Source organism: Camelus ferus, chromosome 6 (assembly GCF_009834535.1).
Source record: "Camelus ferus isolate YT-003-E chromosome 6, BCGSAC_Cfer_1.0, whole genome shotgun sequence".
NCBI lineage: Eukaryota > Metazoa > Chordata > Mammalia > Artiodactyla > Camelidae > Camelus > Camelus ferus.
The window spans coordinates 19231696-19249497 of record NC_045701.1 but is presented as its reverse complement, the minus strand read 5'-3'; the positions used below and the strand labels follow the sequence as shown (position 1 = coordinate 19249497).

The 17802-nt window shown below is 45.0% G+C and overlaps 1 protein-coding gene across 1 annotated transcript in view; it reads left to right on the top strand.

Annotated features, from left to right (window-relative positions):
- Nucleotides 1-17802, top strand: part of SQOR (sulfide quinone oxidoreductase) — a 42281-nt gene that overhangs the window by 11431 nt on the left and 13048 nt on the right. Inside the window, exons 2-4 of the mRNA XM_014568314.2 lie at nt 7173-7423; nt 9937-10107; nt 15425-15478. Of these exons, the coding sequence (XP_014423800.1) occupies nt 7190-7423; nt 9937-10107; nt 15425-15478 (459 nt within the window). The 5' untranslated portion in view covers nt 7173-7189. The remainder of the gene's footprint in view (nt 1-7172; nt 7424-9936; nt 10108-15424; nt 15479-17802) is intronic.

The window sequence follows — 17802 nt, the reverse complement described above, 5'->3', positions numbered from 1 at the left end:
TTTGTCCTTTATTGGTTCTTGGCCTTGAGGATATAACCAGTATCCTGGAGCCTCACTTTCTTCAAGTGGCAAAATGGGAACAAAATGTCTACTTCAAGTGCCTAGCACGGTGCCTGGCACATAGGGGTATGGGTTGGGGCAGTGATGAGCCAATTTTACAACAGGGATCAGGATGGAGCTTCAGATGGTCCAGCATAGCCATGTTATGCTAGGAAGGGGTGGGAAGGGCTTTGGTAAAGCTCAGGACTGGTAGAGGGAGGGACTGACCTGTTCAGTGAGTCCCAGACGGGCAGGTGCGCAGAGAGCCCTAGAAGACCGCTGTAAGCACTAGAGGTGGATTTACCCAGAAGCAAATGAAGTTTAAGCTTCAGGGCCTCTCTCGCACAGGACTGTGTGGGTGCAGGGAGTGCCAGGAGTGGAGAGGTAGCCAGGTTCTAACCAGGAAGCATTTCTATGCTGGGATTGCTGACAAGTTGCCTAAGAGAGATCTCGGAAGAGTCCTGAATCACCAAGGATCCAGACATTTATTGTGATTTATTTTCTCATTCAAAATTATTATTAACTATTGTGTCTAATTGTATATTTGTAATTTTGGGTCCCCGGATTGTATAGGCTTCAGTGCCCAGAAAGCCTGAATCTGCCCCTGCCCAGAGGGCTGCCCTTCTGGGAGATGGCGTGTGGGGCCACTTGGCTCTTCTGCTTTGCCTGGCCCAGCAAAGAGGCCATCCCGAGATCCAGAGCTGGAGGAAGGTCAGACTGGGAGCTTCTCCTCCTCTGAATTGCTGCCTCCTGCTAATCCTGCCTTGCTGCTCCGAAGGGCACTCAGAAAAAGTTGCTGTTCACAGAGAGGTCTCACAGTAGCTCTGGACCCACTGTGGATTTAAGTGACCTTTAGAAAATCACCTCGCCTCTCTGAGCCTCAGTTTCCCCATGTGTAAAGTGGTAGCAGTACCTCCAGTGTGGGCTCATGCGTGGGCCCTGTGAACTGTGAAGCTCTGTGCACGTGGGAGGGAAGAATGATTATGATTGCGTTGCGGTTATTTGTCTGTCTGTTGTCTTGCTCTTACTTGAAATATGCTCAGACCTTACCATTTCAGTGACTAAAGATCAAAGCTAATGTCCACCTCGCACACTGTTTTTTTGATTTTGCGTTTTACAGTTTTATTCATTCATCCATTTTAACTTTTTATTGTGGAAACTTTCCAGCATATACAAAAATACAGATTACCACAAGGAATGTGCATATGTAAGTTGGCTTCAAATTATTATCAACCTGTGGCCAATCTTGTGTCATCTGCTCACCTCCTATATTTTCAAGCAAATTCCAAATCATTTCAACTGTAAGAATCCCAGTATGTATTTTTAAAATTTAAGAGCTCTTTGAAAAATTACATTAATATTATTATTCTACCTCACCCATCCCCCTCAAAACTTAATTTTTTGCCTTCCTATTTGCTTAGTAAGCTAAAATTTAATACCGTATTTTTCCCTCCCACCCCACTCCACGGGGGATAAGCTACTTTACATTTGAATGTAAATAAAATTCAGCTGGTAGGCATTTCCCTGAATTATCTCACAGGTCTAACACTGTGAGAACTCAATTGAGGAGTCAATTTGAATTAAATTCTGCTGCTTCAGTTAGTGATGTGACCTTAGCAAGTGCTCTAACCTTACACTCCACTTCAGTTTTTGTCTGTAAAATGGGGATACTAACACCTCATTTACAAAGTTACTATAAGGAGTCCCTGAAACAGCGTAAGTACAACTAATAAACAATAAATGTTAGCCATTATTATTATGATAGTTTCTCTCTACTTTTTCTTATCAAATCCTGTCTTCCGGAAGTAATTTGGTTGAGAGATGTAAATAAGTGATGGTAGCCTTGACTGATTTAACTTAAAAGGCCCAGCGAGCCCAAGGGGGAGGAGCTAAAGGAGGAGGCGGAGCCTTCTGGGAGTCTTGCCACCTGGGCACTAGGTGTAAGCCCAACGTGTGCTGTGCGGGCAAAAGGGTCACTTGTGTCTCAGACACTGGGACCCGCAGGGATCCAGACCCTCAGGACATCACAGCTCAGCAAGAGCTTGGCCCTGGAAGCTGGAGGCAGAGGTCAGGTGGGAGGAATGGGGTGGGTGCTGAGAGCCAGAGGCTGTTCGTTTTCCGTTTTCCTTTTTGTCTTTGGAAGTCTGCCAAGGTAGTACATTAAAGGTTGGCCTTGTGGTTATTGAACCCCAAAGCGCAGAGGGCCCAGCCTGGTGTGGGCTTGAGATAAAACAATTCTGACCCATACAAAGACCCACTGTTTCCTCAAGAGCAAAAATAGCTGAAAGATGGACTGTAAGTCTTGTTGGCCTGATGGCTCTCTCATTAAGATGCTCTGAATAATCCTTGCTGAGAGGCCAGCTCTGCTTGAACTCAGCCAAGTGTCCTAGCTGACACCCAGTGAGTGGCATGTCACGTGGCATAAGATTAGGGAGCCTGTGACACTGGCAGACTACACTGCTTGTCCCAGAAGAGCTGATTGTGGAGAGGTGTGGAGTCCCAAAAACCAGGGAGCCCCGAGTCAGCGGCCAGCGATGTGAGTAGATGCCCGGCAGGCTGTCTTAACTTTCAGTCAGCTGGGGTTTTACTTCTCCAGTTAAGCCGCAGATACAGCAAAACATTTATTTTGATTCTTTGAAGGAGGCACTCGATTGATTTAGGATTAATTGAGGACTTTTTAATCTAACTTTAAAGCTTGGCATTATTTGACTAGAACATTTGTTAAATGAAATACATTTGTTTCAATTAAATAAATGAGTCACTTGTTAAATGAAAGTTAAATTTGCCTTATTTATTGATTTTTTTAAAAAAGTGTGTGTATGGTCACCTTGTTGGAATGCACAGAGAAAGCAGCGGCATTCTTCTGCATCATTGGTAGTTAATTCTTATTTCTTAACCTAACAGGTGGATGTGTTTCAGGCTACCTTCTAGGGAGACTGAGATTTAGATTTATTCTTTGTGTTTTGTTGACAGAGATTTTCTATTTTTGTTGACTTCAGGGTCAGGTGTGGCTTTTCTTTCCTTTCTTTTTTCATTCTGGTTAAGATTGTGTGACTTGTTTCCTTCAATTATCTGTTTTTTGATTGTTGCTACAGACTTGGTTTAGGTCAGTGTCAGAAATTTCTCTTGGTTCCCGTGCAATGTTTTCTGACACTGCTTCTAACACCAGATGTATGGTTTTTCTGACACCAATTGGGTGTCCAACAATTCAGTTTTGATGTTCACTTCCAGAGCTACAGATGGGGTCCCAGATGACCCACACTTCTGCCTGACTGGCTGACTATAAATTTTAGGGTGCCAGGATCCCCTCTTAGGTTTGATAATTTGCTAGAATGACACACAGAACTTAGGGAAACACTTTACATATGCTTACCAGTTTCTTGTAGAGTTGATTACAACTCAGGAATGGCCAAATGGGAGAGATGCATGGGTCAAGGTTGGGGGTGGTGCATGGCACAGAGCTTCCGTGGCCTTTCTGGGTGTGTGGTACCACCCTCTCTCCTGGCACTTTAACATGTTCACCAACCCTGAAGCTTTCAGAATCTCATTGTTCAAGAGTTTTTATAGAATTCAATCTCCAGTCCCCCTTGCCTCCCAGAGGCTGGGGGCGGGGCTGAAAATTCCAACCCTCTAATGACATGTTTGGTCTTTCCGGTGATCAGCCCCCATCCTGAAGCTATCTAGGGGTCCCACCCTGAGTCACTTCATTAACATAAACTCCGTTATGGTTGAAAGGGGCTCGTTATTATTATTTGCTATTGAATAACAACTCCTATCACCCAGGAAATACCAAGGGTTTTAAGAGCTTTTTCCCATGAACTATATATATATAGTCTTTATTCAGAGCTGTGGTGTGTATATAAATGTGTGTGTGTGTGTGTGTGTGTGTGTGTGTATACATACAGTTCCAGAGTGGGATGTTGGAAAGTTATGACTATGCATTATTGTCCTGGGTTGTTTCTGGTCTTTGACTTTGTATCACGCCCTTCCTTCTCCACACATAATATTAGATTATAGTTCTGGTTTTTCTGATCCGAAAGTTGGAATGACATTACATTGTTAGAATGAGAATGTTAGTGAGATTTTCAAGTGTTTCGCAACTTGGAACATTTCCTCCAACACATTCTTTTAAGTTCTTGAAATTTTTGTTTACAATTCACAAGTGAAATTTGACTGCAAAGGCCAGAACGTTCTGCTTGATGCCTATTATTAATGAACTTGATAGAACTGGTTCAGAGGACTTTGTGTTTATAAATACTGAATCCAGAAACAGGCTATGGGTAACGGCTGAAATGAAACAGAACTAGCCTTCTTGGCCGAATGAGGGAAATATTTGCAAAAACTCTTCCTCTTTCAAGAGAGGAATCAAGGGAACTAGGAGGTTAAACAGGCTCAGATGATGTGGCTGGAAGTCACAAACTTAGCCAGGCCTCTTTCAAGATCATTGCTTGTTAACTCTTTCTGTGGAGTTAAGATATCATGTCGGGACTATGAAAAAACAGTCTCCCTTTTCTGGCAAGTGAGGAGTTTTGTTGTGATTCTGTCATTCTGTGGACACACAGAAAGGCAGGATGTGATGATGACTATTTACCGTCAGATCATTTCTTTGTCTACCAAACAGCAACATCCTACTTGGTGATTTTCTCCACTCTTCAGTCATTGAAAAACAAACAAACAAATAAAAAACCCAACCAACCAAACAAAATCAAATTGAGTGATTCTTAAAATTTAAAGTTCACTAAAGAAGACTTGAGAAAAGTACACACAAAGAAGAGGAAAAAATCCATCACAGCACAACATTGCTAATATTTAGGTGTCTGTACCGTGAAAAAATGGTTCCCCTTTTCTGGGAAGTGTGGAAAATACACCTGGGTTTTTTTCAGGTAATGTTACTGTATGAGCATTGTTTTGTTGCTGATAAAGATCACAGATACAGTAGATGAAGTGGTTTAAAGTTGAGGCTCTGGCACTAAGGTGCCTTGGTTCAAACGACAGTCTACCACCTGTGTGCTCCCTGCCTCAGTTTTATCATCTGCAAAATGGTGCTGATAATGACAGCCAACTTACAAGGGAAATACTTATGTGAAGGACTTAGCACATATTTGTTATTATCATAAAACAGATTTTATTATTATAACATTAATGTATATAGTAGAAATTTTATAGATATGGAAAAGCAGCAGAAATAAAAATCATCCATTATTCTAAAATCCAGAGAAAACCACTTACCCAGTGTTAACATTTTACTATCTTTTTTAAAAAAATGCAATTTTCTCTTACATAGTTGAGCTCATAGTGTATTTCCAATCTATATCCTGATAACATAAGCATTTTATATGTTCTTTGTAAACATAATTGTAAAAGACTACATAGGTCATCTTGTGTAACCATACTTCACTTAACCTTTCGCCAAGGTTTTGACATGGAGGTGGCTATCCCTGCCCATCCCCTGCCCCACCATATTCAATATGAGTGATCATAAGTTAGCCCTGGTCAGAGCGTTTGGAGCCTGAGCCTTCCGTGGCCAGTGTGGCGCCTGCAGTTTGTTTGTTCTATAACCAGGACAGAATCAGATCCAATCCACAAACCAGTTAACTCAGCGTTGACCGTATTGTGAATGAATCTGTGAGATACATCATTGTAAAGGCTTGTTGTCCTCCATAGTAGGGCTTATTTCCTTAGACCAGAGTCCCAGAAATGGGTCAATGGGTGATAAATGTTTTTGATAAGGGTCATACTGATTTAACCTTGTGGCAACAGTGTATGAGCCTGCCCCACTTTCTGTAGCTCCCATGCCCCCTGCCCCTCCCCCAGCTTCTTAGATCTGAAATATTGAGGAAATTGTCAGGGGTGCCAAGACACTGGAAGAGAGTTAATCCTAATTAAAATCAGCACTCTGGCTCCTCCTTCTCTCGCCCAGTGACTTCTCTTCCTTCAGGGCCCTTCCTTCTGCCTATCATAGCCTGTTTCCCTCTTTGCTTCATCCAGTCCCCTCGTGTAGCCCTCCTCTTCTCCAGCAGAGGGGAACTCATATAATTAAGTCGTCCCCACTGAGAAGTTAGTGCCCTTAGCAGCTTGAAGTGTTATCCCCTAGCTTGCATTTTAATAAAGGGTTCCTGGAGCATTGTTGAACCCAAAGGACTGAGCTTGATGGTGGAATCTGGGACACTGTAATACACAGGGAGGGAGATATTTTGAGTCTGGGCCCCTCACATTTTACAATAGTTGATGTCCAAGATGCGGGGTCCATTCTGTGAATGGGGTGATGCCAAGGCCAGTTTCTGAGACTCCTGCATTTCCTTACTGCCAAAGCACTGACTGCTCAGAGCAGAAACATCTTTTCCTAAAGGTAGAGTGTGTCTCTTGGAGAAACTATTAAAAGGAGATTATCTACTTAACTGGATATAATAAAAGACTGGTCAGCAGATTCTTTACATAAAATATAACTTTGTGATACCAGGCAGGGCTCCTATTATGGCTTTTTAATCACATGGTTAAAACTGCCAAAGGTGTGGCAGGCCTTTGCTTTTATGTCTGTAGCCAGGACTTGATTGAATTGCATGTCCCTGGGCAAGCAGATCCAGGTACTTCTGAGGCCCTGATTACCTGGGCCTGAACTCTGAGTTACAGAAGGTGGCTTTCTTGCTGGACTGTTTCTATTTCAGCAAGGTCTTAGGTGCCCTTTGTGGCGAGGGATTGTGGACTCATTCATCTTTGATGGATTGAAAAGCCAAAGAAGGAGCTGAGGAGTGTGTCTGAGAGAAGAATGGGCCACAGCGGGATCCCCTCACTGATGCCCTAGATTTAGGGATGGACAAGGATAGGTCCAAGCACTTTATGGGAACTTAAAAGGTGGGGCTGACCTGGTTCAAACAAAAAGTCCGTGATGTCCTGAAAGGAGGAGGAAAGGGAGAAACGGAAAGCTTAGCCAATTGTTAGCTGTTGGTGGAACATTCCCCAGGAGACATTTGACCACAACATGGGGGCCAGGGGTTGGGGGGTAGGTGGTCTTGAAATGGTGGGAACCAACTAGAGCCGGCCAGATGCTGGCCAACCCCTTCCTCTGTGAAAGAAAATGCTTTGGTCCCGTTGTGGTTCCTTTCTGACCCGTAGCCTTCTCTGTTCCTTGCTAGCCTGATCCAGCCTGAAGATGACCCCACTGGCTGCGGTGATGTCCGGCTCCCGCACCCGGCTCTTTGCCTGCTTCCTCAGGCTGGGCGCTCAGCAGACCAGCCCACTTCAGCTGCACACAGGGGCCGGCCTCGCAGCCAAGAACTACTATGAGGTGCTGGTGCTGGGTGGGGGCAGTGGTGGCATCACCATGGCCGCCCGCATGAAGAGGAGGGTGGGCGCAGAGAATGTGGCCATCGTTGAGCCCAGCGAGGTAAGTCTCCCCCTTTTGCGTGCGTGTGTATGTGTGTGTGTGTGTTGTGCATTGTGCATGTGTGGGTTAGGGGTAGGGTGGGGGTGACTGTCAGGCACTGAGCCATCATGTTCCCAGGTTAGTGCTTCTCTTTCTGGGCATAAAAAGTGGGCCGTCTGAAAGAACTGGGAGAAGGTGCGGGGAGGGAGAGAGCAAGGACAGATCTTTTGGCTTCTTGTGTTCTCTGTTTTAGTTTCTTAGGGCTGCCATAACAAATTACCATAGGTGAGGTGGCTTAAAATAGCAGATAATTTATTCTCTCGCAGTTCTGGAGTTTAGAAGTCCAACACGAAAGTGTTAGCAGGGCCATGCTCCCTCTGAAGGCTGTGCAGGGGAGGGGAATCTGTCCCATGCCTGTCCCCTAGCTTCTGGTGGTTGTGTATAGTCCTCGGTGTTCCTTGGCTGCTGGTTCATCACTGCAGTCTCTGCCTCCATTTCCATGTGGCCTTCTCTCTGTGTGTCTCATGTCTTCACCTGACCTTCTTATATAAGGACACCAGTCATTGGATTAGACATGAGAGACAGTCTAATGGATGACGTTAGAGAGTCAAGGACACTCTAGTCCAGTAAGACCCCATCGTAACTTGATTATATCTGCAAAGACCCTGTTTCCAAGTAAGGTCACGTTCACAGGTCCCGGCATGAGGACGTCAGCATCTTTTTTGGAGAGAGACCATTTAACTCACATCACCCTCCACCTTCAGTCTCATGTCCAGAGGAAAGTCTGGGGCCATTGCACTTCCCTTTCCCTGTTCCGTTCTGCAGAAAGGGTGATGAGTTATGGGACTGGGGGGGCCTCCAAAAAAGTGTTAGTGGGTTTGATAAATTTAAGTGCAAGGGATTATAAACAGAATATATAGCAGAAAAGGTAGCAGACATCAGGCGGGAAATTGGAAAGTGTTTATAAGGCACTATCATGAAAAACATTTTAAGACTGTCCAAAAGCTTCAGAAAAATAGTCAAGATTTTTGGCAGTTTGCCTAATGTTTCCTAAGGGATTGGATGTACACCAGCTGGGAGCTGTATCCTTGGAGGGGAAAAAGCAAAGTGGATCTGGTGCCTATTTGGTGGAGAGGGTAGAGCAAGGAAGGCACACTCCTTTTCAGGAGGTCTTCCCTGCACCAGATGAGGCTGCCCAGGGCTCCTTGCAACCTCCGACTGGTGTGGTGTGATCTGTGGGGAGAGTAGAGGGCCCTGCCTGTCACTTTACTTTTTAAAGTAACTTTAATTCAGGGGCAGCATTTTAAATGGCAGTGGTCTTAGAGCTGTATCCAGTGGCCTCTGGTGGATTGTAGCTAACCCACAGAAGTTCTCCCCGTGGGGCTGCTCTCTGTAATGAGACAGGCTCCTCCAAGGCACTGGATGCAGTTCAGGAGGCCAGGATGGAGTCTGTGCTGCCCTGTGAGGAAGTGCAGGATGGGGGTTCTTGAAGGAGCTGCCAGTGACTCAGACGTTTGGCGCTTTCTCTCCTGTGTCTGGTTTAGTGATTGCTGGAGCTCGAGCTTGCTTTGTAGTCTTAAAAAAAAATCGGAGCTTGTGTTTTCGTTCCCTTTTCTGTTCAAGATGAACTTGAAATTCTTGAGCCCTCACAGCTGGAGACGTCTGCCCTCCTCCTCTTTGATCACACACATTATGGCTGTCGGGAGATTGCAAAGCCGTCCCTTATATCCTTGTCACTCTCTGGGGGTGTCGGCAGTTCTGTTTGGCCGGTTTGAGATATCTTGGCGAGATTGAGATCTCTTGGTCCCCTAGGCTACTCTGTGATTGAATTGGAATTTTCAGAGGCCATTAAATCAGTCTACCCTCTGGCCCCCAAGCCTAGAACTTTCACAGCTAATTGAGATCAAGAGTGGACCATCTGAACGAAGAAAGCTCCAGAAAATTGTGGAAATTTGGGCATAATGGGGTAGGATCTGATGCCTCCTTGCTTTGGGTATTAAACCTCTGAGAAAGGAGAAGAGGGGAACTAGGGCTCATGTGGAACGTCTGCAGTCCTCCCCATGGGCTTGGGAGCCACGGTTGGAGGTTAAGTTTCGAGCATCCTCAAAAATGGCTGTCAACTTTTCATACTCACCGTAGTCCCCGCAAACTCCCGAGGAACCATATTTAGGCTGCTGGGCTTAATTTTCTTTATATCTATGCACATAAATGTATTTATAATATGTGTATATATGCATGTATATATACCATGTATATGTTAAACACCAAATCTATTTTCAGCAATAAATAATACAGTGCTCACTAAAAACAGTGTATGGATTTTTTCACCAAACTTGACTGCTCTTCAGAGCTTAACATAGTAGAAGACACCAATGGAGTCAGTGGGGGGAAGACTAACCTTCTGGAGACTTTTGTATATGATGCTCCAAGGGTCAGGAGGGAGTAACTGAGAGAATCTAGTTCACGTACTTTTAGCTATGACCCTTTTGATCAGCTTCTCATTGAAATGAATCTCCAAATACTTTGTTTCTCAGAGACATTTCTACCAGCCAATCTGGACCCTGGTGGGTGCTGGTGCCAAGCAGTTATCCTCATCTGGCCGCCCCACAGCGAGTGTCATTCCATCGGGTGTGGAATGGATCAAAGACAGAGTGGCTGATCTGAACCCAGACAAGAACTGCATCCACACAGACAGCGGCAAGGAGGTAACCACTGGGGTCCTTTGGCTTTTGTTAGTCTGAGGGCTTGTATTGAATGCACAGCCATTGTCAAACTGGACGGCTTCATGGGGAGAGGGTGGTGTATGTGCACATGTGCTGGACACTGCATGACATGGGAGGGGCTGTGGTGAGTGGAGGGTGGGATGGATGGAAGGATGGAGTGATGCTAAATTAATCGATAAACAATGAAGACAAGAATTTGTTGAACACCATTGCTTACCCTATTGCTTGGTACAGTATCTCGTGCCTGAATTTTTATTGAACAAATACCACTGCTATGTGCTACTTATATATGTTAAAATACCAGGTACTTCCCTCCTTTTTCTTTTGAAGCAGACCTCTTCTCCACCTGACAACTGGCCCTGCAGAGGAGGGGGATGTTGGAAAGCATCCATCCCAGTCACTCTAGGGGGCGCTCTGCCAGAGTTGTAAGGGAACCAGGTGACCGTGGTTGGTGTCTGGGCCAAGAACTGCTGCTGCTGCAGCTTGAGGCTCATAATTGCTCAGCACCATTTGGGAGTCTCCTCCCACCCCCACCATCCAGGGATCGAAGCTTTTCAGAAACCGTAGTGTTTGACTGAGGGGATGAGGGCAGGATGGTGAGAAGACAGGCTCAGAAGGCATCAGCAGCGTCTTGTCCCCTGATATGCTGCTGAGCACGGGACGGCCCTCGTGCTGCACCTGGCCTGTTCCCGGCTCCCGTGGTTCTTGGGCCCTCGGGTGTTCTTGGTCTTAATACCCTGACCCGTCTCCCCCATATTGGGCACTCCGGCATTGTCACATAACTGTGGAACTGAGAGTTGGTGGGGATCCAACCTTGCCCTAAGCAGGAACCACTGGCTGCAGGCATCTTCAGCCTTACTTTAGTCATGGATCTTTCTGAGCAGGGATCTTAGCCTGCTCTAGAAAAATGCTTATATATCCTAATTTAATTTCAAGGAGTTTAGAGATTCTTTGTAGCCTTTCCCTGAACCTTGGTCAAGATTTCTGCCTACCTTCTGGCCGGTCTTCCTTCCTTCCTTTTCCCCCCCCCTCCTTCCCTTCCTTCCTGCCTGCCTCCCTTTCTCAATATTTATTAAGCACCTACTAAAGCCTAGGTATAATTTTAGGGATATACAAGTGAACAAAAATAGGCAAAAATCCTTATTGTCCTGGATTTTATATTCTAAGGGAGGAAGAGACACAATAAACAGACATAATAAGTGGTTATATAGTGTGTTAGAAGGTGATGAATATTAATTTAAAAAAATAGAGCTAAGTTACTGGGATTGGGGCATGTGAGGGTAGGGGGTTGGATTTAAAATGGGGGAGTATTTGTGTATCCAAGAGCCAAGGACATCTCTGACAAGTCATCCCTCTTCATTTTTTTAGACAGACAGGTTATGTGAGAGTTCTGCCTTTAATAAGTCAGAATCCACTTTCCTGTAGCCTCTTTTTTTTTTTGCTTTTTCTTGGGCCTCCAGGAGTGCTTTTGGCCATAATACCTGTCTTGTTCCTTATTCTTGCTACAGCGTGGGAGAGAATGCCTTCTCTCTTTTCTGAGGAGAAACCTTCCAACTATTTGAAGATGGCTCTTACAGTCTGTCCTTAGTCTTCTCTTCATGTTGACTTGTCCCCCTGTCCCTACTTTCCTCATATTTCATGGTCTCCAGTCCCCTCCCTACCCCCTTTACCCTGCTTTGGACGTCATCTGGCTTGTTAGTGCCCCCAGGATCTGTGGCCCCAAGAGGTGCCTGGAAGAGTAGCCAGTGCTACAGAACCACCCTGAATAGAGTGGGACCATTCTCTCCCACAACTGGGTATAGTCCAAGCAGCATTTGCCAAGCGACAACGATCATAATGCTGATTCGTGCTGGGCCAGAGGTCAGTTCAAACCACTGGGCCTTTTTTTCACATGATCCACTGTCAAGTCAGTCATCCCCCATCCTAAAATATATACATACTTATTTATTTACATTAAATTTTAAAATATATCTTATTTTCCCCCTGTTGACAAACTTCCTTATTTCCCTGTATCTTCAGGAAAGCAGGCTGAATTAAACACAAAATGGTTCTCAATTCACAAGACTGAGCTTTGGGGCTCATTTCCCTTGCCTGTCTGCTGCCAGCTCACAGGGCCAGCAGACTTGTATCCTAAAATACACATCACCCCTTTGTGCAGCAGTGCTTGCCTCCTAGTCAGACCCCTTTGCATTACAGGAATTGCTCAGAGTCCTTATGGTTGGGTTTGTGTACGTCTTAAGAACCACAAACTTGTGTCATCTCTTGAGACTGAAAGGCACTGGTAGGTTTTCTCACTTCTGAGCCCTGCGTAGACATCTAAGGCCTAGACCTTTGGGATAGCTGTAGTGTCTTGTTTTAGGGCTGAGAAAGAAGTTGGTAAAGCTAGTAAGACTTTCGTCCAGGATATTTTAAACAGAAGTCTTCCATAGCCAGATATCAGAAACCTACATATAATGTCTCATCTTGTTGGTTTTTCCCAACTTGCCTGGATCTTTTGGATCTGTGATTCTGACACCCGATTAGCAATTTTTCCTAGCCATTTTCCATGATGGCTTCATTTAAGTTCAAGGTTTTAATTATTTAACATGTCCCTAGACAACTTTTTCTAGCTTATGTAAATCAATCAGTATCTTTTGAAGATAATTCAAAAATTTACCAAATCTTTCCATTCTTTGTTTACACTTTCCAATCCTGTTTACAGTGTGAAAGGCTGAGTTGAAGGTACTGCTGAAATCCAGACTCAATGTGTCTCTGACTCTTCCTGACCCAGGAGTCTGTTTGTCTGGAATGTGTCCCTCAGGCCCTGTATAGACTGGTCCTTGCTCCTTCTCAAGTCTTAACCTGGTTATATTCTCTTCCTTGTTCCTACTCCAGCACACTGAGCTCTCATTTCATCAAATACCTTGGTCTCCTTCTTCCCCAGGACATTTGCACATGCCATTTCCACCTCTTCCCCTAGCTAACTCCTACTCATCTTTAGCTTAGATATGACCTCTTCAGGCAACCTTTCCCTGACCTACCAGACTAGTTAGGTTCCCCCTTGATGTCCCATCACAGCATTCTGTGGTTCAGTAATTGTTTGTATGATTATCTGATAATGCCTGTCTTGCCCAGTAGACTGAGTTCTGGAGAAGTAGGAACTGGGTCTTTCTTGTTCAGTGTTGTAGATCCAGGAGCTGGCACAATATCTGTCACATAGAAGGTGTTCAGTAAATCTTTGTGATCCAGTTGTGTCTCAGTTTCTTCATTTATAAAACTATGCTACTAATAATACCTACTTCATTGGGTTGTTGTGAGGATTAAATGAATTAAAACATGTAAAACATTCAGAACAGTGCCTTGTACAAAGTGAGCACTCAAGAAATGTTGCTGTTATTATTTTTTAATGAATACATGGGAAAAAAAGGAAAAGGAAGTATTTATTGAGTATCCACTCCAGCCAGCAGAGGTTTGCGATCTGTGAATCCATGTTGTTGCTCTTCTTGTTCTAAAATTTTAAGACACATCTATTTAGTAGATGTGCCTGGAATTTCAAAATGGATAAACATCCTGTTTACTAAGCCATTAGTGTCAGAATTTACCTCCCTCACCCCTATATAAAATGAGAACACTTGCCCATATTTAGGTTTCTGGCAAGGTCTGCACTGTTCTCTGAAATTGCTCAAAAATTTTGTCTACAAGTTTTTGCAGTTCCTTAGAGTTAAGGTCATCTGGCCTGGAAGCTTAAACTCATTCAAAAGGCTTGAGGCTTTCTTTTTGTCCTTTGCTACTTTAGGGTTTATTCTTCCTCAATGATTTTTAAAAAAATGATCTTAAGCTTAATCTGTTACTTGTTCTTAAAAATAATCAATATTATGCTCTAACAGAGCCATCAAGGCATACGCAAACCCAAGGCTTTTCTTGTTGACAATGTTCGTATGTTTTACCTGTAGAACATCACCTCCGGACCCCATGCTGTCTCTGACCTCACATCCTGAAGACTCAACACTGTTCACTCAGCCATTTAATGAGCCCAGTACACTTTTCTACAGAATAAGAAATTTAAGGGCACCTAGTCTCTATGGGGAGGCAAATCATACAGAAGATGTATATATTATCTGTCCACTTTGATAAACTATTTTTCACATTAACTGAAATCAACCATCCACCTATCCTTTCATCCAACAAACATTAGTGAGTTCCTCTCTTGAATCTAGTGACTGCCAGATCCTAGGACTATGAGGAATAAGACATCACCTTTATCCTCTGGGAGTGTTTGACGTAGTGGGGGAGGGCTTTGCTACTTTATAACCCGACAAGTGATATAAAGCATTGTGTACATTGTGCTAAGGGAGCTCCCGGGAGGGGCCAGCAGGGAGGGGGACTGAGTCATGGGGAGGCCTTGCTGTGGAGGTGACCTTGGAGCTGAGTCTCCTGGGTCCCAGGGCAGGACCTCTTCAGCAACTTGCCCCCATCAGCTCCCCAGGCCAAGCCAAGCACTCTCAGGTCTTAGAGTCCCCTCTCTCCCAGGGTGGTCTGCCCTGCTCACCGCTCTGCATCTTTGTCTGGTACAAGACTGTGGCAGTCACCCGCTGTGGTTCTGGACTCGAGGTGTTCACTGCAATCATTCTCCAGTTTTCTAGGCAAATTTTTTTTACTTTACATCCTTCTTGTTTATACTTTCATTCAACTTGTCTTCCTTCCTGGTCCCAAACCCACATTTCCATCACAATAAATATGGGTATTTTCGCCCTTAGCATGAATAAACACAATGCCTGTATTTAAAGAGGGGAGTTTTAAATTCCAAACAGATCATTGAGTAAGATCAGGTAGCTTACATCACATCCTTCTCAGTGACCCTCAAAAGAGCCACTTTTCAGTTAAGATATTGATCCAATCCATACAACAGTTTAGATTTGCTTGGGATTCACACATTACCCCACAGATTTTAAAGAAGGTTGGTGGTTTTAAGATTAGAAAGCCATCCTCCCACCCTTCAACATGAAAAAGTGTTAACACAGGCACTGCGCAAATAACTGGGGCCTCTGCTGTTGTCCTCTGTCTGAAAAACAGGCATCTCACGCTCCCAGGGGCCAGGCAGGTGATGGAGTATTTGTGGAGCAGGGAGGTGTGAGGTGGGCAAGATGGGGACCTGGAGCCTGGGTCCCTGCCTGCTGCCCTGCTCACTACCCTCAGCCCCAAGTCAGTCACGTCAAAAAAGGGAAACACAATGTTGGCCACACACTTCTGGGGTCTGAGTCAGCCCTCAGGCTGCCACTTTTTGGGTCCTGGTCTAAAATGTCATTGTTTTGTATTGCAGATCTCCTATAAATATCTTATCATTGCTCTCGGAATCCAGCTGGACTATGAGAAGGTACTGTTTTAAACTTCCGTGGTACACTGGCCTACTTAAGCCAAGATCAAAACTACAGTTAGTTGCTTTATATTCTCTTTGACAGGAAAGTGTATTAAGAAATCCTCTTCTAGGTTTTTCTTAGCAGCCTTTTTGTGGTTTTAAAAAAGTCTTCTCTAAGAGTCTGTCACTGATAATGATACGGTCTAGCTTTAAGCTTTAATCAGAATTCTGCACACTGATGGCCTGATGGTAATTCTTTCAAAACAGCAGCCTTTTCCACACTTAAAAGAAAAACTAGCTTTCTGTGTAGGACTGAGTTGACTGTATTACAGATTAAATTTTCCTTTGAAAGTAAGATCTGGCTTATAAATTCCTAAGCAGACTTTAAGGGTAGAATACCCACAGTTAGTTTATCAGTCCCTGGAAGGATGTCTGAGTTCTGTTGCATAGAGGCTGGGTGTTTTGGTATGGAGTGGCTGATACAATATAAAGGCTACCCTAGGGGTTCCTTAGACATCCCTCTTCAGTGAGCTAGGGAGCCAGATGCCCTCTGACAACTGTGAGATTCAAATTTAATTTTCTAAAACATAATGGAGTAAGTTAGTAATTGTGATTTCCAGAAACTTGTTGGGGAAGGTGGATAAACAGTTGGAGCACAGAAAAGCAAAGTGATGACCAGGTCACAAGTTTCAGGAATGTGGTCCAGGCGAAGGCCTATCTGAGTTGGATCAGTTAGGTCTTTGAAGTGTGTTTCTTGGTAAAAAACCAGAATCATGACATGTCCAAGGTAGGGGTAGTGAAAAAGACCTGGGATGTGTTCTGTGACAGTCCAGAGAAGCCATGAATTGGTGTGAAGATGTCATGAGTTTGGCGCCATGGTCGTGAGTCTCAGAGCAACCAGCTATGGAGCAGACTCCACGGACAAAGATGCCACTTACAGTTTCTGGGAGGTCCTTGCTTCTCAGAAGCCACGCCAGTGTTGACTTAGCAAGGAGAGCCCATCTCCATGGTCCTGTCTTCCTGGCAGCCCTGTGCCATGTGAGGAGGACTGTGTGAAGAGATCAGTGCTGAGAGGTCTTCACAGCTTCTTGCAGTAAAGCAAGAAACAACAGTATTTAAAAGTAGCTGTTCCTATGGGGTCTCTCCTCTGTGCCAGGGACCATGCTAGGAATCTCATGTTGACTTCTCACAGCTACTTGTGAAGTAGGTATTTTTATCTCCTCTTAGTAGTTAAGGCAACTGAGGCTACAAGAATGTGAGTAACGTTACCAGGGCTACTGTGTTACTTGGCGCTCTTTGCAGATGGTAGAAAACTACTCAAGTTAGTGCAAACAAAACGGGGATTTATTCAATGAGGATACCAAGGTGTGTGGATCTCAAGGGCAGGAAGGTAGCTGGGCCTCCGGAAGGGCTGGATCTCTGATCTGGGTTCTGTTGGAGCCGAGGCAGCCTCTCTGAGCTGCCTCTGCCTGTTTCTCCCACCAGCTCCAGGTAGGCTGTGCCGCACGGCGCCCTGCTCACTGTCTGCTCAGTGCGACAGGACAGTCCACAGCTCCCACCCTACAGCCTATTGCTGTGCAGCCAAAGTGCGGGGTCGGTTCTCATCTCTTTCTCAGACTCTCCCTGCCCCTTCGGATTCAGAGTTCCCAGGGAAGCAACTTGGACTCAATGGGGGGTCATCACCCATCTCCCTAAAAGGAACTTTTTGTCACCTTTTTCCCTTAACAACAACTTCTTCAGACTAGATAAAAATAATGAAAACAGTAAGAGATCAGCTGTTTAGCTCTTGGAAGGTGACTTTCGCTTTGGGAGCCGGGAAGCACGGCGGTCCTGTGGGGGGAGCCCTCGGCAGCGGTCAGGGGCCTCGGTGACTAGAAGGTGGTAGGTGGCTCTCTCACGCTTGCTCTTCTCCAGTTTGCTCATCTATGTCTATGGACCGGCAATGCTTCCCTCCCTCAGCGGGGTGTCACGAGCATAGTGAATCCCAGCACAGACGCAGAACTGCAGGAACGTTACAGTGCGGGGCGGCTTTATAATAGTGGCTATTATTGTTGTGACTACTCATATCACAGCTACTTAAACTGTAGCAGGAGATCTAGTCCGTTATCAGAGGACTAGTTGCTGTTTGATGTGAGTATAATGGGGGAGACCGTAGGACTCTGTTTCCTCGGGACCTGAGGGATAGGTGTAGGGTGACTCTGCAGGTGGGCGCCCCACAGCCTGAGAACAGCCCGGGGGGGTTCTGAAGGACCAGCCCATCTTGGTGATTTTACGATGGTTCCCTGCTCATGCCTGAGTCCCTTTACTCGCCCTGCGCCATCCTCATTGTGCTGTATGAACCT